Below are 22,899 nucleotides of genomic sequence, written 5' to 3' on the forward strand. Positions count from 1 at the left end.
AGCCGTCCTCATGCTGCTAGTCCAGTCATCCTGAGGCACTCAAGCCCTACTGCAATGCCCAGCAGTTTCCGAGTCAGCTAAGATTCACAGTACTTGTCACAGCATGGTAACAGCAAGCCTCCCAAGTGTGTCTCAGAGCAGCTTCTTTGAATATTACATAGCATGATATAGAACAGTCCTCTGCTTTTTCTTAATCAGAAGTATAATAAGCTTCCATATTCATAACAAGACTGTGCTATAAAACAATCTTCAATCTTCTCTACTGGAGATGTATAATGGGAAGAATTGTTTGTAGCATGAGGAAAATGATAAAACACTAACTCATGGAGCAAGCTAGGCTTTCTCACTAACACAGTTCCTTAAGTCTAAGATGCACTCAAGAATTCATGTTTGTACTCTTGGGTACCACTAAGATAACAGTCTAAATCAGGGCATTACATTGCATCAGTCATCTAAGCTGTGAAACTACATGGTAGAGGAATGATGAGTGGTATCTGGATTTGGTTATTACAAAGACTACTGTAGAAATGAAAGTTTATAAATCCAGGAGTTCTATAATGTTACTGATATGGCTTCATTTTACAATTTCCATCCTGTAGTCTTCTAATGTTGTAAACATTTCCCTTCTCTTCTCCCAAATCCAGGGCTGGTGTGGATGGAAAGGCCCAGACTTTTGGAACAAGGATGCTTACTACAATTTATGTCTACCTCAGCGGCCAAAAGTTATATAAGTATTCCCAGATTCAAAAATTAAGTAAGTTGCTGTGATAAATTTGTTAATAAAAATGTTTAATTTCAAATTAAATCCTGGGTGTAGTTTGATGGTGCCCCCCAAAAAGTAGTAAATAACTGCATGGACACTTTTATCCCTTACACATTTTAATAACTTGAAAGTCAGAGTATATACAACCAAAACATTATAGGCATGTAAACACATGTATTTCTTAAATGTTTTCTTCACTTGGAAGCAAGTTTTCTTCCTTCTCAGAAGGAGTTAGACACATACGATAAGCCAAAGGCCATTGCTTGCAGAGCAATGAATCACTTCTTCTAACTTCTTCAGAATCCACAGAATATCTGTTTTCAAAATATGTTACCATTAAAAACTTCAAAATAGAAAGTTTTTTATCCTAAACTTCTACCATGAAGGACAAATTTTGGTCTTAGAATCTAGCAGTAGTAACCATAACCAATAATAAGATGTTAATGAGAACAAAAAGATATATCCTAATGACAGACATAGAGTATCATGGTCTGAGGCTAGCCCCAAGTAAAGAAGGGAAAATGGAAGGAAAAGGAAAGGGAAGATAAGGTACAGAAAAGGAAAGACCAGACCCTAAAGTAGGGGTGTAGAGCAACTGCCTAGCAAGTGTGAAGTCTTAAGTTCATGCCCAGTACCAGTACTGCCAAAAGAAATACTAGAAATGACAGTGTTGGCATTTACATTAAATACTAATTCTATGCTAGAAGAGACATTCTTCAGGGGGAAAGAAGCAGACAGCTATCTTACTTACCAACACTTCTGTTTCGCATTTGTGTTTTCTAGACTTCCTAAACATCGTTTCTGTAGGAGTGCTGGAGCACAGTAATCTCCATTGGACTGTTCATTTGATTTTACTGTCTGTATACATTTAATCATTGTAAGAAACTTGGCACATTCTGGAAATCCACATGACCAAGCAAGATCTTCTGCTGTTTGCCCATTCTTATTACATAAACTGAAATTAGACAAATAATGAGTTTAATACAAATTGACAATTGTCCGGCCTTTAAAAATAGGTTACTCTAAAAAGCTAACAATTCTGGCTCATCTCAGTTTGGGTGCAGGTTAGCAGCACATATACAAACAAACAAATAAATAAAGGCCAGAAGGGAGAAGAGAGAAAAGGGGAACTGAAGAGAGGAAGGAGGATAAGGTACAAGAAGAGCATGAAAGAGGTAAAGGGAATTTTTTTTTTTTTTTTTTTTTTGCCAGTCCTGGGGCTTCAACTCAGGGCCTGAGCACTGTCCTTGGGCTTTCCTCAAGGTTAGCACTCTATCACTTGAGCCATAGCACCACTTCAGGTTTTTTCTATGTATGTGGTACCAAGGAATTGAACCTGGATCTTGGTGCATGCTAAGCAAGTACTCTACCACTAGGCCAAAGTCCTAGCCCCAGGGGAAATATTTCTGCACACATTATTATCATTGATGTAGAGTAAGCATTCCATACTTTTACTGTTTAATGAGTACCAAGTATTTAGTGTTTGGTGTGAATGAGTCACCACCAAACATCATTGATGAAAACTATACAGTCTTCCAAACTGAAGTAGAATACCGCCATGCTGAACAGAATTGCAGCTCTGATTGCTCAGGATCCATTGTCCACTTACTCAAATTGAGACTAAGAAATCACTTGACAGCTTAAATAAACATCTCAGTGCTAACGTAAGTTTCCAATTAGACAATCATAATTTTGTAAACAATCTACATATTGATTCCACAAGTTTGATTAATCCAGCAAAACAAAATTTGAAAGCATTGATCTGATACTCACTCAATTTGGGCATGACTGGCAACAAGCAGGCTTAGACACTCCATGCTTCCAGCTTTTGCTGCCTTGTGAAGAGGTGCTTCTCCCCAAACATCCTTTAAAATAAGACAGCATATTTTGGAGTCTCTTGCTTAACATGTCCTTGTGGAAGCTGGTGGGGGAACATCTAATAGCTATTTGAGGAAAGCAGTTCAAAACATTGTATGGCCTAAAATTTTCAATTCAATCTTATTTTTGATCACGCTCCCTTCCAATAGCACAGTTTTCCGGATGTAGCTATATCCCTATATATTCGTATTTTAAGTAAAGGCAAGCACAAATAGCATTTTTTTTTTTTTTTTGCCAGTCCTGGGCTTGAGCTCAGGGCCTGAGCACTGTCCTTGGACTTTCTCAAGGCTAAAGCTCTACTACTTGAGCCTCAGTACCACTTCTGGCTTTTTTTCTATGTATGTAGTACTGAGGAATTGAACCCGGGTCTTCGTGCATGCTAGGCAAGCACTCTACCACTAGGCCAAACTCCCAGCCAAAAGCCCTGAGAGTTGTTTTGTTTTGTTTTGCCAGTCCTGGGCTTGAGCTCAGGGCCTGAGCACTGTCCTTGGACTTTCTCAAGGCTAGAGCTCTACCTCTTGAGCCTCAGCACCACTTCTAGCTTTTTTCTATGTATGTGGTACCGAGGAATTGAACCCTGGTCTTCATGCATGCTAGGCAAGCACTTAACCACTAGGCCAAACTTCCGGCCCAGCATTTTTAAATTAAAAGTTTCACCGTACTTCTAATATTCAGTGAAAAATGCAAATCACCATAAGGAAATTCTGTAACAAACTGCATGACTGGCAGTATTATTTCAACTATTATGCTGAGACATAGTAATGTAACTACTATTTCTTTTTAAATAACTCAGTCAACTAGGGTAGCCTATTCCTGAAATCCCAGCCATCAGGAGTTTAAGGCCAGCCTGTGCTACCAAGAAGACCTATCAAAAATTTAAGAGGAAAAAAAAAAGGAGGGTAATGGGTACCAAGACATGTGAAAGGGTATCAATGTATGTGAATTAATGCACCTTCTATCTGGCAAATATCATGTAACCCTCTTATTAATTAACAATAAATATATATATATATATATATATAGAGAGAGAGAGAGAGAGAGAGAGAGAGAGAGAGAGAGAGAGAGAGAGAGAGAGAGAGAGAGAGAGAGAGAGAGAGAGAGAAGAAAACCACCAAAAACCTGCTGACCCATGCTGGTCCAGTAGCCACTTACAACTAAGGAGCATGTGTAGAGTGGCTGAGTAAAATACAGGGGGCTGAGAATGTGCGTTATAATAATAGAGTGCTTGCCTAGTATGCATGAAGAACTGGGTTGGATCCTCCATACCACATAAACAGAGAAGGCCGGAAGTGGTACTGTGGCTTAAGTGGTACAGGGCTAGCCTTGAGCAAAAGCAGCTCAGGGATAGTGCCCAAGCTCTGAACTCAAGCCCCAGAATTGCAAGGGGGGGAAATAAATAAATAAAATACATACTGGATTGTGAAAATGCAGTATGAAATGAAAAGGTAAAATACGTGTCAGTAAGTATACTGATTAAATCCTGGATAAATCAGTGTCATGTCGTGTCTTAAGGATATGGATACTAAACACGTCCCGGTTACTTCTGTTACTTCTGTGATTTGCGCGAGGTTCCTATTGGTGGTCACCCCCGCGGTTGCCCCGGTGAATATTCTGGCAACTTAGAAAATGGTCTCTGTGGAGGGGAGGGTTTTGCACACAGCAACAATCAGTTACCTAGTTACCTGTTGGTTGAGGTCAGCACCCGACTGCAGCTGCCGGAGAAGGAAGTAAGCCAGCCCGCCTCCTGCGGCCCAGTGGACTGGCGACTGCCCGTAGGGGTCCGGGGGTGCGTTGACGGAAGCCCCGGACTCCAGCAAATGCTGAAGGCCCTCCACCTGCGGAGACGAGAACAGACTCGGCGCCTCGCTCCACCGCCCGCGTGGTCGAGAACCTCCCCGCTGCTAAAGCCCCTTCCCGCTAACCAGGCGGCCTGCCAGGCGAGCCGGAGCCGGGGCTCACCTCCGGCTTGCAGTCCAGCAACGGCATCTCCCGCCTGGAGCCAAAGACGCGACTGTAGTGCGGCGGGAGCGCTCGCCGCCGCCCGGCAGGTAAGAGCCAGCGAGCCGGCCTGGGGTCCGCTCGGGCCGCGCCCTGGCGGCCGAACCCATCTCCAGCCGCCGGAACTCCCCTGCACACACGCAAACACTCCTGCGTGCACAAGCGAACGCCTCTCCCCCCACCCCACGCCCACCCGTGACTGGCAGGGAGGGAGGCGGGGCTGGTAGGACGAACCCGCCAGCCGGTTGGGCCGTGCTTGCAGCCACCGGGAACGCCCACTCCGGGGCGGGTCGTAGGGGAGGGCTAGGGAGCTCCGGCACGCGTGCGCGTTGGAGGCGGCCGTCGCCGTGGATTAAGAGTTCGGCGCCCGCCATGAGACGCGTTGTGTTAGACACGTAGGGCTCTCAGCTGCCGAGCCCTTGAATCCCCTAGAGAAGCCGGAGTCCCGGCCGAAGGTTTTGGGTTCTGCGAATATGCACGTATCCAGGAAAAGCGGGAACCACAAGTAGCTCCAGGCCAGGCCAGGCCAGGCCAGACACCGCCTCCGGAAGCAGTGCTCCAGCTCCGCGGGAATGACACTTCTGCCTCTCGTTCAAAGTCCCTCTGACTCCTGTTCGGGCGCTCTAGATTGTGCATCACAATCGGGGGATTGCAAGAACTGTTCCCCGCCGCCCCCCCCCGAGGTGAGCTGGGTTACCCAGCCAGCCCCGAACGTTTAAGGGGCCCACTGTGAACCCTGAGCGCTGTGGCCTGCGGAAACGCTGATCCTGCAAGGCCTTGCTAGAGCCATAACAAACGAAGAGGACCCCAAGCCTGCCCTTGTCCCGTCTGGGGGCAGTTCATGAGGCAATGAGCAGACAGGAACTTGGGGAATGCAGGTCAGGAATATAGCCATCTCCTGATTCATTCCCTTTTGCAGTCTTGAGAAACAGACTGGCTTCCGAATGTAGCATCTGGCGTCATAGTCCATGACTCACCCTAAATCCACTTCCAGATCGACCTAGCTAAAAGCCAAAGGCTCCAGCCACTGCTTTTCCTCTAAAATCTTAGTAACTTCCTTCTATCTAGATCGGAAAAGCAGTGTGTTATCATACTTGGGGAAGACAAGCGCAGATGTCTTTTAAATGTAAGTGGTCATTTTGGATTCAGATCATTTTCAATAAAAAAAAATATTCCTTATACATATGCAGTGACCCAAAGGAATAAGGTTTATAAACATTTGTACATAGAACTTATGTTCTGAGTGTTTAATATTTAAGCTGTTCGCAATTCCTTTTGATGATAAAGGATGGTACTGTAGAAGAGATGTCAGATGCAGCAGACCTACAGGTCCGTGGTTACCAGTTTATTTAGTTTCTAAAGGCACATGAAATTAAGCTTAGGTTTGCATAGATACCCAGTTTTAGAATTTCCTGATAAAAGATTCAAGAATTTCTTCGAATTTTTAAGACATGTTTGTTTAGTTCATATAGTAGGATGTGAGGTGTGGTTGAAAATCCTTTCCCCATAAAACAGGTGCATGGAGTCTGGTTGTTTCCCAGGAAAAGGGACATTCTGAAAAATCATTCCAGTTTCATTTCTTTTGATTGCTCAATACTTTCTTTACCTTGCGCATTGCTCACTTTTATTCAGAAAAAAAAAATAGTTTCTGTCTCAGTGGGGTTTACCCTTAGGAATGCTCTACATAAGCCTTTAGCAAACTGAATGAAGCAATCTGGCACAGAAACACACAGAGCAAATGCATCATGAGACACTATCAAGACACTGGGATTTTTACTGGATATGTAATAGGTATGGTGGGTTTTCAATGAGGAAGAAGGCAGTCTAAGACATATAATTTAACAGATACTTTTCTGAGCATTGCTATCTCTATGTATTTTATTTGTTGGCAGAGATGTGTTTAGAAGAATGCCATTTAGAATTGTTTTTCAAATATGTGTGATGACCACTAACTGACCTATTGAATGAGACATGTGTGGGCATATGAGTTGGCTAATTGATCCAAAGAGGGCATGGCATTTCTAAGAAGTGTAAAGTATCTTCCAACGTAAGGAAAAGTATATACAACTCAGTCTAGCGATGATCATGACATATACACAGTGAAATAAGGAGAAGATGTCTAAGTGACAAATTATTCAACAACCGCTAATATATATTCTAGGTTATATTGTAATAAGTCAGCATCAATTGGGTACTTACTATGTTGTAAAATTAACACCAGTAACTATAATTATCTTGTCTATTTTATAGAAAAAAATGAGGCTCAGAGAGGGTCAGTAACTTGTCTAGAATCATGTAATTCCTAGGAAGTACAACTGAAAATTTAACTCAAGCTGTTTGACTTTAGAGAATGCATTCTTTTTGTTCCTACACATTTTAAAGAATTTTTGGAAGATAAAAGGGGGAATTGTCTAGGAAAGGATTGGTGAGAGAAGGGTGAAGGGAAACGAAGAGTATACTAAAGAGTAACAAAGTTGAACAGACACACATACACACACACGCACACATGCGCACATGCAATTATGTATAATTAAGACCATTAAATACTGTTTGAAAAACAGGGGAGGAAGGATGAGAGGAATAAGAATAATGAATTTATTCAAAGTACACTGTGTCCTTGCATGAAAATATATGAAATCCCCCTCCTATTATAAATGTATATTGACTTAAAAAATAAAAACAAAAAATTTTGGTCTTTGGTAATTTCAAATTACCATTGTTTTCTTGAAAAAAGGATAATCTATAAGAAATAGTATAATCTACAGGAAAACAACTTTTGCATTTAATAAAATAGTGATTAATATTAATTTGTTCCAAGAATTGAATATTCCACTGTTCTGAGCCTACTGCCTGTATTCAAAGAACACCCTTGAACATATGATTATGCAGTAGAACTAAAGAGTATCAAAATGGAATCAATGGCTAATTTTCTTTGTTTCTAGTGTGTTTCTTCATGCCAGAAAGCATACTGAAAAATGTTTCTTAAATGTACAAAATTGAAAAGAGAAGAAATTGGAAACAATCTCACTTTTCATTGCTATATCACGTCTAATTAAATGGTATGTATAAAATCCTAAAACATTTTAGTTCTAAATCAAGTAAAAGAATATAGAGTAGCCTTAAAAATCTTAATTGTTGGCTTGATTTCACCCGTAAAACAATCTCAGCTCTCTTGAGAAACATGCAAAAGAGCAAATACATTCACATAATATTCATCAAACATTTAGAAGGATAACTTTCTTTGTACCACCCATGTGCCAGAACAGGTCAAGGCAGACCAGAGTTGTACTGAAACCTCAAAGCAACCCAGTTAATGATATTGTGATGATAATTCTCTACCTCAAACACCTAAGGTGACCTATCACTCAAGAAAACTTTACAAAGATAGAAAGATGAGTATAGACACATCTGGAAGTTCAACAGATAACCTTTGATTCTATTTTTTTTTTTTTTTTGCCGGTCCTGGGCTTGAGCTCAGGGTCTGAGCCCTTCCTTGGACTTTCTCAAGGCTAGAGCTCTACCACTTGAGCCACTTCCAGCTTTTTTCTATACATGTGGTACCGAGGAATTGAACCCGGGTCTTTGTGCATGCTAGGCAAGCACTCTACCACTAGGCCAAACTCCTGGCCTCAATTCTAACTAGTTTTTAAACATTCAGAAACTAAAATAACTTGAACTAATTAATTGAATTATGACCATCATAGATCATCATTATAATATTGATTAGAAACACTCAATGATTATACACAAGAATTTTCCACAAAGAAATGCTTCTTCGGTCTTAATACACAATTTCTTCCAGCATTGGTTACTCAAATTTCTTGGGAAAGTTGACAAATTGCATAATTTTCTTCTCCTCCTCCTCCTCTTCCTCCTCCTCCTCCTCCTTCTCCTCCTCCTCCTTCTCTGAGCTCTTCATCTCAAGACTACCACCCTACCCCTGAGCCATAGCCCCAATTCTCTTTCTCTCGTGATTAATTGGAGATAAGTCCAGGCTGGCTTTGAACGATTGCAGTTTGAAGCTAGTCCAGACCAGAAAGTCTGTGAGACTCCTATGTCCAATAAACTACTCAGAAAAAGCTGGATGTGGCCTGTGAATCAAGTGGTAGAGTGCTAACCTTGATCACAGACAGGCTCAAGGACAATGCCCAGGCCCTGAGTTCAAGCCACATGACCAACAAAAATAATAATAATAATAACTTAAAAGAATTTTCATTTAGGGCCAGGAGTTTGGCCTAGTGATAGAGTGCTTGCCTAGCATGCACGAAGGCCCGGGTTCAATTCCTCGGTACCACATACACAGAAAAAAAAAAAAAAAGCCAGAAGTTGTGCTGTGGCTCAAGTGGTAGAGCTCTAGCCTTGAGAAAGTCCAAGGATAGTGCTCAGGCCCTGAGCTCAAGCCCAGGACTGGCAAAAAAAAAAAAAAAATTCATTTATTTTACTACCTGATCTTTGGAAATAAGCTGTCACAATGTGTATAACTACAATAGAACCAGCTCTTCTGTACAACCAACTTTAAAAGTGATAATCACTAAATAATAGATTCCTTTACCTTGAGTGTTGAGTGAAATCCCCATAGGAATGGACCCAGTAACCTAAACGGGCCAACAGAGATTTCCATACGTTAAGACCAGGACCAACAAGAATATGAATCCTGTGCAATAGGCATGAAGACTTTGAACATTATCAATGCCTCCCCCTTTCACTTTGGCTTGTTTTATTTGCTCACAAAATTCAACATAAATTGAAAACAAATTTAGTAGGCTCTTTCATTGAGTGCTTACCACACACAGCTTATTTTGTTATGAAAAACATGTAGCCAGGTGCCAGTGGCTCATGCCCATAATCCTAGCTACTCAGGGGGCTGAGAATTGAAGTTCAAAGCCAGCCTGAGCAGGAAAATCTGTGAGACTCGTATCTCTAATAAACTACTCAGAAAAATCCAGAAGTGGAGCTGTGGCTCAAGCCTTGAGCTAAAGCAGCTCAGAAATAGTGCCTAGGCCCAGAGTTCAAGCAAATAAATAAAAATTAAATTAAAAAAAAAGCCAAAATAATGCACCTTCTATCTGGTGAATATAATGTAACCTTTCTATTACAATAAAAAATACATGAAAAAAAAGCAAAAGTCAGTGTATCTTCCCATATACTCTCCTTTTCTCATTGGAGAGAGTAAATGTGAATTTGTCCCACCCCAAAGAAACAGCATGGGAACAACTATATTTGTTTTAATAAACAAATGGAACTAATTGGAAAGGGGGAACAATCAAAACTCACTTCCTGTTTTAATATATTTTGAGACATCAGTAGTAATTTTTTTCTATTTTTCATATGTAAACAGTATGTTCCCATTGACTTATGAACACTACTTGCTCATTTCATGGATACTGGCACAAGTCCCTTGAATCACTGCCAGAAACAAATGACTTTCTCATAGAAAAAGCAGCAGCCAAAGTGTCAGCATGATATTTGAGCCAATTGTGCCCCAGGTCCCACACAAGTGATTCAGAGTCTATGATGGAGGCAGTGGTCTCCATTGTGAGAGAGGAGCGGTGAGCCTGGAGATTCACTGCTTTCTTAGAAAAGCAAGGCTGCTCTTTGTGTGGATGTATTTGTTACCTTATCCTTCAAGGCTACTTGCTGCAGACAGAATTGAGAATGGCCCATGGGAAGAGCAACCAACCAGCGCCTTGCATTCTCCATATCCAGCAAGCATATTTAGGGATACTGAGGACAGGTCACCTCTTCAAAAGACTCCCTGTGTGTGTGTGTGTGTGTGTGTGTGTGTGTGTGTGTGTGTGTGTGTGTGTGTCTGTGTCTGTGTGTCTGTGTGTGTAAGTAGTCCTTCTGCAAGAGAATGGGGAAAGGAACTCGTTTGATTGGTACAAAGCTAAAGAAATTAATCAAGCTATGACTTGGTCTTAATTAGTAGTCCCAAAATGTGAAGATAGGGCACTAACTAATAAAGACAAGAAGAAAAGAAAAAACATAAACAGGACATCTGTATCTGCCCCCATCTACCCTGTATTTCAAAATCACATTACGATTTCAGGCCTGTAGTTTCTATTATTCATTGTTCTAAACTCATAGAATATGCAAAAATACGTGCCAAACACCAGATGAAGGTTATCTGTCTAATCCCAAGATTTGGCAGAAATAAAGGCAGAAACTTGCTCATCAATTTTTTTTAAATTCTCATTTCCTCACCCTAAAAAGTATGATTTCAGGTTCTTCACACTGGAGTCCTCCATGTTTAGAAATGCATGTTAGCTTTGCCTCCTATGGGGAAATAAGTACAAAAGTGGGAGGCCTTCCACTTGACGCATTTGCTAGCCCTGATGTCAAGTGAGGTTTGTGTAACTTCCTCACAGTGGATGCCTCAGTTTCCTCCTATGTTAAGTGGGCTCATCATAATAGTCCCTATCTCATGAAGTTTTATAGGAATGCTTGTAAAGCAGACATCTCATGGAAGCTCAATAAATCTTTTATTTTGCAGAGTCTCACCAATACTGCTTTTAAGCTGTAGCAGCAAACACCATGGACAGTCTTCCCATCACAGAAAACATTGTGAGCTCAACACATTATTATGATTTATTTCATTATTGGTTCCCTTCTTTATATGTCAAGGTTTATTTTCTTCAGCTTGTTGAACACAGATTAATGCAACGGTTGTTTGCTGTGAAAAATAAACACGGAGTAATATCTGAGTAATATCTAACACTGAAATACCTGCATCATTGCATTTGAATTGTTTTTCTCCTAAATACCTTATGTAGATTTCTTCATTCTAAAGCTCCTTAGGAATTTCATATTTATTGATGGTTATTATGATTTGGGAAATCATATAATCAAATAACTATATATCTAGGAAGGTATATATGTTTTTTAATCCTTTAGTTCAAACTACCTATAAAATTCCAAATTATAGACAAAAAAAAATTGAGATTATGTTTCAACAGTACTGGGACAGGCACCCTATTGCTGAACCATACTTCCAGCCCTCTTTTTCACTGGTTATTTTTTAGGTAGGGTCTCCCATCCTGACCAGCCACAGCTCTACTTCTGGCTTTTTGGTGCTTAATTGGAGATAAGAATCTCAAGGAGTTTCCTGCTCTGGCAGGCTTCAGTCTGGATCCTTAGATCTCAGCCTCCTGAGATAGGTAAGATTAGGACTCAGCTCCTGGGGAGCTAAGATTACAAGTCTGAGCTACTGGCACCTGTCTCTTCCAGACTTGGGAAGATAGTTTAGGAAATTTCCATTTTGCTAACATTTTGAATGATCTCTCCTTTCTACATTTCATCTCATTTAATAGAGCAGTTAAAATCGTACCCACTAGTTATCTAAATGCAGCTTTCCAATCACATGAAGGAAGGGGCTCTTGAACTATTCCCTTGACCACCAATCAGGAACCTTGATTGGAATGTGGCTCTTTATTGGTGAAAATAAGTTATAACAATAGAATGTCAAGGAGTAAACAACAACAAAACGCATAGCAACAACAGAGTTTGCTCTCTCACTACTCTCAGCCTAGGCCAACCTAGACTCCTCATCCCAAATGAGGCGGCCTCTACATTGTTATTACGGCTCTGATTTACCATTCAGCTGTGACCTGTCTTATAACATGGCAATCCATTGCACACGGAAAGATAAAACTGAGCAACACAAATAAAAAAGTATTTTCCCAGGTAAAAAAAGACATAGGGTTTCATTTGAAGTGGATTCCTTGATGTGCTTTAGTTACAAAGCAATAGGAAGACACCAGTGCCCCAGAACTATGTAAATGAAGTGAGTCACCAAGTCTCATGGAAAGGTAGCAATTGTTATAAGTAACCTGACTCTCCAGTGTGTGACAGAGCCAACTAGGACTTGCTAATGTGTGTCTTCATTATCCCCCATGCAAAAAGGCAGGAGGCTGATGATGAGATATGGCCTACCTAGGAATGTTTATATCTCTGAGCTGGAGCTTTGGTGTCCTGCTGAGAGGTGATGAGGGGGAGGGTGCTTTTTCCAATGGGTACCAACTAGGAATGGAATCTTTCTTTGCAACTTTTTAAATTGTTTTGTTAGTCCTGGGTCTTGAACTCTGAGCCTGGGCACTGTCGGTGGGCTTTCTCAAGGCTAGCTCGCTATCTGTTGAGCCTCCACACCACTTCCAGCTTTTTCTGTGTATGTGGTACCGAGGAATCGAACCTAGGGCTTTGTGCATGCTAGGCAAGCACTCTACCACTAGGCCATGCTCCCGGCCCTCTCTTTGTGACTTCTAAGGAGAAACAAATGTCTACCATTTTACTTTTTTATTTTTGTTTACAGAATACACCTTGTGAAAACAAGATGGACTTGACCAGTGAAAAGTTACCTACGCATCCCTTTTACACCTCTATAGCTCAGTATGCTGCTAAGCACCAAAAATTCTTCCAATGGAAAAGCGATAAGCCCGGTACTTAATCTTCTCTTGGACAATATTTTTAATCTTCTGTTGGATATTTAATCTTCCCTTAGGCACTGTTTATATGGAAGTTTCATCATTTATGCTAGAAAAGAAAAACAAGAAATATGGATCTTTTTGATTTTAAGGAGATAGTTGCTTTTATAGTTCTTTCTAGCTTTCCTGCAAGAATCTGTGAAATTGCTACTTTAAGACCAAATTGTCAGTGGAGAAGTTTCTCAATTTGGTCTTGGTCTAATATTACTCTCGGGATGTTAAGGGCATGCTTCTAGAAAAGAGAGGCCACTTCTTACTTTTTGTCCAAGAGAGAATATCATGTTTTACTTTACTGTACTTGAAATGAAGGTATTATTAAACAGACATAAAGAAATCAGAATGATCAGCTTATTTGATTAGAGTACTTCTAATTAAGCCGTGGGTTAAGAATTTAACTCACCCACAGATCAGCTTCACCAAAAGAAAAACTAATGCCAGCACATTGTTAGCTCTCCTATCTGGCAATGAATAGAGTTTTCAAGTCAACCAATGAATATTTGACTGTAAATTTAGTTTTAGGTTCTGTGATAACGCTTTAAAGCTTTTATTTAGGTCATCTTTTCCCTTGAGCTAAAGAGGCCAGTTTTAGGAATAAAAATTAGGGAATAAACTAATATTAGAGATGGGAGATGAATTCTAATTACTTCAAGGAAGACTATTCACATGGAATCGTTAATGGAATTTTTACCTTTTCAAATCAGATCATTATACCCATGCTATTTTGGTGGATAAGGCATTGCAGCTCTTGAAAGAAAGAATTAAAAGAGGGGATAGCCTGGCATCTTTCCTAAGAGGTCAACTATATTTTGAAGAGGTATCTTTTTTAATTCTCTATAATTCTATTGTTAGTGCTACATTATTGGGACATAGCTCAGGGATAGAGCCCTTGCCTAACATTAGCAAGGTCCTGGGTTCAAAATCCAAAAACATACCTCAGTAATATCAGATAATCACATCAAAATTTCAAATAGAGTTCCTTACATCATTACACCATGGAAATTCTTTGAAATCAATTACATTATAGCTATAGCTTTAAGTATGATACATTGTTAACCATCTAATGGAGATATCTGAATTTTCTTCATTAAGAGCATTCTCATTTAAGGGAGTCATTTTTGTATTAAAATCAGATTCAAAGAACAAATTAAAAATGTAGTTTTTATAATTTCTCATCATAATATTACCTATAAAATATTTTCATATAATAACATTTCAAGGCCCTACCTTTTATCTAGTGCTAAAAAGTAGTTTTATGTGTTCCTATAAAGTGTGAAGAGCAATTTCCCTTTTTTTACCTCCTTGCCCCCCAGTACTAGGGCTTGAATGCAGGGCCTAGGCACTGACCCTTAGTTTTCTTTGTTCAAGTATACCACTCTGTCACTTGAAGCACAGATCCACTTCTGCCATTTTGGTGCTTAGAGAGAAGAGTCACACAGATTTTTCTGCCCAGGCTGGCTTTAAACCAGCCCTAGGACTCAGCCCTAGGACTATGAGTGTGAGCCACCTGTACTTGGCTAAGGTTATTTCCTTTTTTATCCACTTCATATTGAAATATCCTAGGAAGTAGACCTCAGAAAAGCTATGCAAGATATCAGCTGGACTTCAGTAATATAGCTCAGATTATCCACTAAATTTGAGAGAAGGTTTGAGAGGAGACTGTGACAAACTCTCATGATTAATAGTTAGGCAATTGTTCATTCCTATCCCATTTTCTCACTAATCTTTGATGATGGCACCTTCAGTTATTCTGGAAACAGATATTTAGTCATGCTTTAGCATGAACTTATCCCTCTAAGATGGCAGAACACAATATAAGAGCATGATTTCTCACCTTTGGCTGTTGGGTCCAGAATGGTTAACTTTTTTTTTTTTTGCCATCCTTAGGGCTTGAACCCAGGGCCTGACCACCGCCTTTGGGTTTTCTCAAGGCTAGAGTTCTACCACTTGAGCCACAGCACCACTTTGGGCCATGTGGTACCAGGGAATCAAACCTGGGTCTTCTTGCATGCTAGGCAAGCACTCTACCACTAAGCCAAATTCCCGGCCCCTGTTAACTTGTTAACTATACTTGGTGCTTCAGTTTGGAATAACTTTTGGATGCTTATCAATGACATGCTTCTTGGGGCTTGCAGGGATGGTATCAAGAAGCATTAGAACAGTTTGAAGAAATTGCGGATAAAGATCATCAAGCAACTTACCAACTAGGAGTGATGCATTATGATGGGCTGGGGACCCCCACAAATGCTGTAAGTTACTGTTTGACTCACAGTGCCTGAGATTTCATTGTCAATGGGTTATTTGGTACGATAAAATTATGTTTTAAACCAGAAGCCTGTGGCTCACTCCTGTAATCCTAGCTACTCAGAAGACTGAGATCTAAGGATTGCCGTCAGAAGCCAGCTCTGGCAGAAAAGTCCATGATATTGTCATCTGCCAGGAAGCACCAAAAAAAGAAAACAGAAGAGCCAGAAGTGAAGCTGTGGCTCAAGTGGTAGAAGGCTAACCTTGAGCACAAACGCTCAGTGATGGCATCTAGGCTCTGAGTTCAAGCCCCTGGACTGGCACCAAACACAACAAAATTATGTTTTAATAATATATCTTATTTTATATTTTAGTATCTAAATATATAACATCATAAAGTATGTTAGTATCATCAATTTAGACATGAAACAAAATTGATTCCTTCTAGCCCCTTACTTTTTCTTCCTTTTCCATCACCAACTCTATCCCTAACCTTGTAGCTTATTTCCAAAATCCTTCCAGATGCTGACACGACTGAATTCAACAATAAAAGATAATGAGCCTGTTTGTACTTGAATTTTTGTGCTTACTTTGAATGACTCATCCCCAATGCAAAAAAAATATTTTTCCATCAATTCTTTTATACTAACAATAAAGTATGATTGTTCTAAGAAATTCTAGTTACATTTCTGTTTACATGTTGAAATGATATATTGAAAAAAATATCCATTACAGTCTCTTGTTAATAGGATATCATTTGGGGCAGTTGGCCTCTTCTGGAAAATGTTAACTCTCCCACTGAGTTCACTTTATTAAGGGACAGGACAGGAAAGAGCTCATCCTTTACTGAACATAGTTCTCATAATTAACAATAGAATCTTTGACATGTTAAAATATTTCACTAAAGTATTTTATTTCTTCTAAATTTAATGATCTCAAAAGTTGAATTTTTTAAGGTTTATTATGAAAAATTTTATTCTCTCAGCAAATAATAAATTTATGATAAAATATGGATAGAATAGATATAACAACATATTTTGGGTATTTAATATTCAATTAAATTTTTCTTAAGACTAATTTTTTGAACATCTATATCATTGCTCATTCTTATTTTGAAAGATTTTATTAACACTGATTTTTACATCATATTTCAAATATCATGCTTAACTAACAAGAATTCAAGAAGAGAATCTCTATATGCAATCATTGGCACATAGATTTTATAACATAATTAAAATTAAGCTGAGAGTTTGTATGTCATAGATATATCAATGTAATATATGATATAACATTATGTCTATAAAGTATATATCCCATCAAAGATTATTTTTGTGGGTCAGCCTGGGCACTGTCCCTCAGCTCTTTAGCTCAAGGCTACCACCCTACCCTTGATCCAGTACCCACTTCCCATTTTCTAGAGGTTAATTGGAGATAAGAGTCTCAGGTGTTTTTGTGCCCGGGCTGGCTTTGAACCTTGATCCTCAGATCTCGGCATCCTGAGTAGTTGGGATTACAGGCTTGAGCCACCATGCCTGGACCATCATAGATTTTTTTTATTAAAGAATTTATTAACATTGATTTTTACGTCATATTTCAAATGACAAGTTTAACAAACAAGTGTTCAAATTTTTATACACCATATAAGTATAAAGATATCAGTAGCTTTAGATTTTTTTGAGATACCAGGTTAGAAATAAATGCTGAAGAAAAATCAGATAATCTTGGCTGACAAATTGTCAATTTGCTATGAATTATTATGAGTCTGAGTCACTTTTAATTTTAATCATCTCTAATTCCCCATGGAAATTGTTCCTTTCTTTGTCAACATGTCTTGGATGCTTTATTTTTAAAGAACTAGTTACAAAGCTATATAAACATGGATATAGAGTAGAAAATCTCTCCAAATTCTATTACCATATACAAATATTAACATATCAATGATTAAATCAGATATTAGTCAGTAAGAACATTCAACATCAGTAGGCTAAAAGTTTACTTACCAATCATTTCTGTCTAATAAGAGGATTTTCCTCCATGAAAGATTATTTCTGGCTTTACAATCTTCTATGACTCTTCCCAAATTTTCTGAGTACTACTTCTACCCCAATTTGGATGTTAATACACTAACTTATGCTTCCCTATATATAGCTGCAATGATATTATTCAACTCAGCTTTGTTGCTTGAGATGGATTCTCAATAACATTTCTACTTGGGCTAGCCTAGAACCACAATCTTCCTAATAGCTATCTACCTTCCAAGTAGCTGGGACTACGGGCATTTGCCGCCATGTCTAGCCTCAAGATGCATTCTTATTCGTTCTGTCTTTAACTCCAGCCCCTGAAAATATAGAACAATTATCTCTTCAGCATAGATTTATATTACATATCATGTCAAACTTCAGTTAAAGTAAATCTAAAAACTAGGGGATTATTTTGTTTGTTCTTTTCCTTTGTGGAAGGAAAAAGGAGTGGAGTATATGAAGAAAATTCTTGATTCTCCATGTCCCAAAACAGGACACTTAAAATTTGCTGCTGCTTACAACCTTGGAAGAGCTTACTATGAAGGAAGAGGTGTTAAAAGATCAGAGGAAGAGGCCGAAAGGTAATCTTTCCTGAAAACAAAATTTTTGTTGTCATGAAATGTTAAAGCAAAGAATAAGTTGCCTTGCTTTCTCTTTTAGAATGTGGCTTTTTGCTGCAGACAATGGAAATCCAAAAGCTAGTGTAAAGGCTCAAAGTACCCTAGGACTATATTATTCAACAAAAGAACCTAAAGAATTAGAGAAGGTAACATTTCCCTTTCTTCTTGTCCTGATTTAGTCCTTACCTTCACTGAAGAAAAGTATGGATGTGAGAATAGAGAGTGCTATAAAAAGGTACTATGAAAGCTAAAAGAAGAGGGAAGTCCTCTTAGACTTGAGGAATGATGCTAATAAGTGAGGCATACCAAGAGTTCAAATTAAAGGGGGGTTGATCCGGAAAGGAAAGAGAAACAGGCATTTGGGGGGGATGGGTATTAGTGAGAGGTAATCAGGCTAAGGAGGGTAGAAGAGGATGAATGTAGTTGAAATAGTTTGTTGGCATGTATGAAAACAGAACTATGAAACCAGCATAGATTGTGTTAGGAATGAAGGGAGTAAGGGAGAATGGTGTGTGTGGGGGGCGGGGAGGGTGTGTTTAGTTGAAATGCATTATGTACATGTGTGAAAATGTTAGTGACCTCATATAACATATGCATGCTAATAAAATCATTTAAAATAACTGATTTTTCTCTTAGGCATTTTATTGGCATTCAGAAGCATGTGGCAATGGAAATCTGGAATCCCAGGGTGCACTTGGTCTCATGTACTTTTATGGGCAAGGCATCTGCCAGAACACGGAAGCAGCCCTGCACTGCTTACGAGAAGCAGCAGAGCGCGGGAATGTCTATGCCCAAGGGATTTTGGTGGAGTATTATTATAAGATGAAGTTTTTCACAAAGTGTGTTACATTTTCCAAAAGGTGACTGCCGTAGCCCATCTTATAGTGTTAAAATAGTAATATATATAGCTAGTAGCTGTCATATTAGATAGCATAGTTCTATACCATTAATGAAGGATTTCAGTGCCTTCGCTGAAACAAATATCTGAATTGTTTTTAAACATCAACTGCTTCATTTGTAAGAAAATACTTCACAGAAGGAATATAACAATGATGTGTATAAAGTGCTTAACAGAAAATGTGTGTGTGTGGTACTGAAGTTTGATCTCAGGGCTTAGCAGGTGCTCTGCTGCTTGAGCCATATCTACAGCCCTTTTTGCTCTGATTACTTTTGAAGTAAGTTCTCATTTTTGCCAGGGCTGGCATGCAGTCTTTCTAGTCATGATTTCTACTGTAGTGGGGATGACAGTTGCCTGCCACCACGCCCAGCCTTCTCTGTTGAGATGGGGGCTTGAGAAAATTTTACCCAGCAGTCTGGAACCATGATCCTTCTGAACTATGCCTCCTGAAATGACAGACTAGTTAGTGAGAGTCAGGTCATTTCTGATTTGTCTGTCTGGGTATGCTTCAAACCAAGATCTTCAAATGTCAGCCTCTTGCTCTAATTGCTTATTTCTAGAGCACTTGTGCTCATTTCTTAGGGTTTTCTGGTCTCTATGGCTAGCATCCAGATTTAAAACTACAATACGCTATTCAAAAATATGAAAAAAATTTCCCCATTCAACTTATTCACAGCATGATATGTAAGCTTAAAATAAGAAGGTTTAAAGAGGAAAAGTCTGTTTTCTAGTGGTTGTTAGGACTGTGAGTATACTCATAGGAAAGCTGTATTTCCTGCACAGCAGACAGCTTAGTTCTCAGAAGGGCAGAGGACACATTTTGAGTACATGTGGACAGGTGAATACATAAAGCATAACTGCCATGCTTATCTTGTCCTGTCAGGATTGCCGACTACGATGAGGTTCTTGACGTCCCCATGATAGTCAAGGTCACGGACTGTCTCCCTGAGTTTATCCACAGAGGCATGGCCCTCGCATCCTTCTATTACGCTCGGTGTCTTCAGCTTGGCTTGGGCATCTTGAAAGATGAAGCGACCGCGAAACACTACTATTCCAAAGTAAGATCTAGAACCACATACGAATTCCTCAATAGGAAGGCTGGGTTTTTCATTGAGATTTAATTTCATGGATTATTGTCTAAGGGAATCATTATGCAGATACCCTTGTTTATAAAGATGTTTTAAGACTTATACATGGTTTTCATAAAGCCTGATAGTAAAGGGACAAAAATGAAAACAAAACCCCAAACACATCAAACCAAAAATCCTGTGTCTGATTTAGATCCAGGATATTTAGGAGTGCAACTTAGCATTATGCCATTCACTTTTGTAAGATGGGCTGGGACTGTGGCTTAGTAGAACAGTGCTTGCCTACCATGCTGGAAGCCCTGGATTCGATTCCTCAATACCACAGAAAGAGAAAAACCCAGAAGTGGCTCTGTGACTCAAGTGGTAGAGCACTAGCCTTGAGCAAAAGAAACTCAGGGACAGTGCCCAAGCCCTGAGTTCAAGCCCCAGGACTGGCAAAAAAAAAAAAAGAGTAATTTTCATAAGGCACTTTGTGTAGAGCACATATTGTTGAGCTTGAGCAGAGGAAGTCTTAGTCTGAAATCCAACATCATTGTGGTGGTTCCTGCACTTGTCTGTGCTGAAGGCTTTATTCCAGGAGTTGTGAAGAGCTGGGGACCAGCAGAAAGTGGGGAGCAAGCTTTCTGATAACGTGCAGGCAAGTTTGGGAATTAAAAGTATCAAAATATATTACCAAAGAAATATAAAAACACAGTACACAAACAAGACTGACTTGTGGAATATTTACCATTACCCTATTCTTCTAAGAACAAACCATAAATGCTTAAAAAGTTATCTTTGTAAATGTGTAGAAAGTCTAAATGGGAGGCTGGGAGTGTAGCCTAGTGGTAGAGTGCCTGCCTAGCATGCATGAAGCTCTGGTTTTGATTCCTCAGTACCACATAAGCAGAAAAAGCCAGAAGTGGTGCTGTGGCTCAACTGGTAGAGTGCTAGTCTTGAGAAAGCTCAAGGACAGTGCCCAGGTCCTAGGTTTCAAGCCCCAGGACTGTCAAAAGAGAGAGGGGGGAGGGAGGGAGGGAGGAAAGGAGAGTGAGAGTCTAATTGGTAACATGGTAAAAGTTTTCAAACCAAGTCAAGTTCAACCAGCCCAACCTTGAGGCAAGATGTAAACACTATTTTATTTTAGTACTCTTCAAAATAAAATGCACTTATCAAGCTTGAATTTCCATTCTTGTCCTTGATCAAGTTTTATCTTTTCAAATGATATTTTGACTATAACCTGCTTCACATAGGTAATTTGAAATTTCATATATTGAGTAGGGAACAGAATAGAAAATAAGCAATGACTTGTGGGGAGGGATATAGCTCAGAGGTGTTTGCCAAGCATGAAGGTACTAGTGTCAATTCTTGGCATCATACCACCCGCCACTATTTTACTGTACTGTTCTTAAAACAACTTAAAAAAAGCAAAATTAAAAAGAAATAAGAAGACACAAGTTAGAATACACCTAAATAATTCTCTTCTCTCTTTGCTTTTAAAGGCTTGTCATCTGAATCCTGCATTGGCAGATAAACTTCATGCTTTACTTATTTGTCAAAGAATTTAGACTACAATGAATTTCAACTCAGATCACCATTCTAACACATATAGTGTGTGCATTTTTATAGCAGCTATGTTTTTTTCTGCATCCCAAGTTATACTGTTTTGGATATTTGACAGATGGTATGTTAACTTCATTCTTGAATTTGTACACTATCATTTTTGCAACCTGAAACAGCCACAGAATCATGTTTCTGGACGAGTCCTGAGTGGCCTAGATAATACTGAATTTGAAACCATTCCATAAAGTATCTTTTTGCTTTCTTAAGTACAGAGTATCTAGACTGACTCAGCGTGGTTTCAATTTAATAAGTTCTAAAACGGAAACACTGAAAACTTGAAGTTTATCATTTAAAAGTTGAATTATTTACATTTTCTCTGGTACTTATTTGAATGTCCATTGTTTTTTTTTAGTCACTTTTTATTAAACAAAATAAGGGCTAAAGAAATGTACAGAATTAGGCTTTCAAACAATATGATAAATGTACATATTATTTCTATAACTTGTTATTGTTAGAAGCTAATTGATGATTAACTTTAATAACTGTTTAAGAGCCAGGGGCCAGTGGCTCACATCTGTAACCCTAGATACTGAGGATGCTGAGATCTACGATCACATTTTGAAGCCAGTAGGGGCAGAAAAGTCCTTGAGACTCTTATATCCAATAAACTACTCAGAAAAAGTCAGATGTGGGCAGTGTTGCATAGTGGTAGAGAGCTTGGACTTTCTCAAGGCTAGTGCTCTACCACTTGAACCACAGCACTATTTCCAGCTTTTTCTATGAATGTGGTCCTGAGGAATTGAACCTGGATCTTCTGCCTGCTAGGCAAGCACTCTACCACTACACCAAACTCCTGGCCCTAATGGTCGTTTTTTAAACTGCCATTAAAATACATGTTTCAGGGCTGACAATGTAGAAAAAACGAACACAAGGTATACATCAGAGACAATCCTAAATATTAGGGATCTGACATGTCTCATATATGGTACTATGCCACCCCTAATTGTAAACCCAATGTGGAACTTGAGATTTCAGTTCACTGTACTTACCAAAGGTGATGATCTGGGGAACTATATCTTACCCAGTAAGGGCCATCTGTTTTTAACTCATGTGACCTGAGGCATCCAGATTATTTTTAAAACTTCTCTAATATTCATTATTGTTACTAACACATAAAAATGAGAACTTATCATTAAGAAATAGTGAGGAGTCAGAATATTTTCTCTCCTGTATAGTATAAATTTAACAGCAAGAATTTAAGTGATAGCACAGTATTATGTAGAAGACAGACATTTCCAGTAACTGTTATGTAAGTACTTTAGGCTTGGCACCTTGACATTTCTTAGCTACTATATCTGTCTGTCTGTCTG

At 39.2% G+C, this 22,899-nt stretch overlaps 3 protein-coding genes across 13 annotated transcripts in view; 2 read left to right on the plus strand and 1 right to left on the minus strand.

Annotated features, from left to right (window-relative positions):
- The window catches only part of Ufsp2 (UFM1 specific peptidase 2), a 14,993-nt gene extending 13,242 nt beyond the window's left edge, over positions 1-1,751 (plus strand). The window contains exons 12-13 of the mRNA XM_090353698.1: positions 645-754; positions 1,547-1,751. Coding sequence (XP_090209824.1) covers positions 645-731 — 87 coding nt within the window. The 3' untranslated portion in view covers positions 732-754; positions 1,547-1,751. The remainder of the gene's footprint in view (positions 1-644; positions 755-1,546) is intronic.
- Ankrd37 (ankyrin repeat domain 37) overlaps positions 1-5,304 on the minus strand; it is an 8,020-nt gene extending 2,716 nt beyond the window's left edge. Inside the window, exons 1-4 of one of the 6 annotated variants that reach the window (XM_090354120.1) lie at positions 4,601-5,295; positions 4,324-4,476; positions 1,515-1,718; positions 743-1,077 (exon numbers count right to left, since the gene is read on the minus strand). In XM_090354120.1, coding sequence (XP_090210246.1) covers position 1,077; positions 1,515-1,718; positions 4,324-4,476; positions 4,601-5,013 — 771 coding nt within the window. In that variant the 5' untranslated portion in view covers positions 5,014-5,295 and the 3' untranslated portion in view covers positions 743-1,076. Of the gene's footprint in view, positions 1-742; positions 1,078-1,510; positions 1,719-2,085; positions 2,629-4,323; positions 4,477-4,600 lie in introns of those variants that run through there. The other 5 variants (XM_090354124.1, XM_090354122.1, XM_090354123.1 and 2 more) reach the window with 5 other exon arrangements.
- On the plus strand, positions 4,423-21,795 carry Lrp2bp (LRP2 binding protein). 6 transcript variants are annotated; one of them, XM_090354114.1, is made up of 11 exons: positions 4,423-4,689; positions 7,582-7,698; positions 11,133-11,203; positions 12,948-13,074; positions 13,821-13,933; positions 15,252-15,365; positions 17,820-17,962; positions 18,042-18,147; positions 18,638-18,861; positions 19,783-19,957; positions 21,469-21,795. In XM_090354114.1, the coding sequence occupies exons 3-11, from the start codon at positions 11,174-11,176 to the stop codon at positions 21,532-21,534; spliced, it is 1,098 nt and encodes a 365-aa protein (XP_090210240.1). In that variant the 5' UTR covers positions 4,423-4,689; positions 7,582-7,698; positions 11,133-11,173; the 3' UTR covers positions 21,535-21,795. The 6 variants fall into 6 exon arrangements, with proteins under 6 accessions (XP_090210240.1, XP_090210243.1, XP_090210239.1 ...); XM_090354113.1 differs by lacking the exon at positions 4,423-4,689 and adding an exon at positions 5,594-5,765; XM_090354115.1 differs by lacking the exon at positions 4,423-4,689 and adding an exon at positions 11,662-11,796 and having other exon boundaries at positions 7,682-7,698.
- Positions 21,796-22,899: the final 1,104 nt, after the last annotated feature.

The sequence above is a fragment of the Megascapheus bottae genome, chromosome 20 (assembly GCF_031878675.1).
Source record: "Megascapheus bottae isolate mThoBot1 chromosome 20, mThoBot2.hap1, whole genome shotgun sequence".
Classification (NCBI taxonomy): domain Eukaryota; kingdom Metazoa; phylum Chordata; class Mammalia; order Rodentia; family Geomyidae; genus Megascapheus; species Megascapheus bottae.

Coding starts and splice junctions, on each gene's coding strand:
- Lrp2bp (XM_090354114.1), top strand. CDS start 11,174: ATGGACAGTCTTCCCATCACAGAAAACATT. Junction 18,862..19,782: donor TGTGTTACATTTTCCAAAAG/GTGACTGCCGTA, acceptor TTGTCCTGTCAG/GATTGCCGACTACGATGAGG. Junction 19,958..21,468: donor CGAAACACTACTATTCCAAA/GTAAGATCTAGA, acceptor TTGCTTTTAAAG/GCTTGTCATCTGAATCCTGC.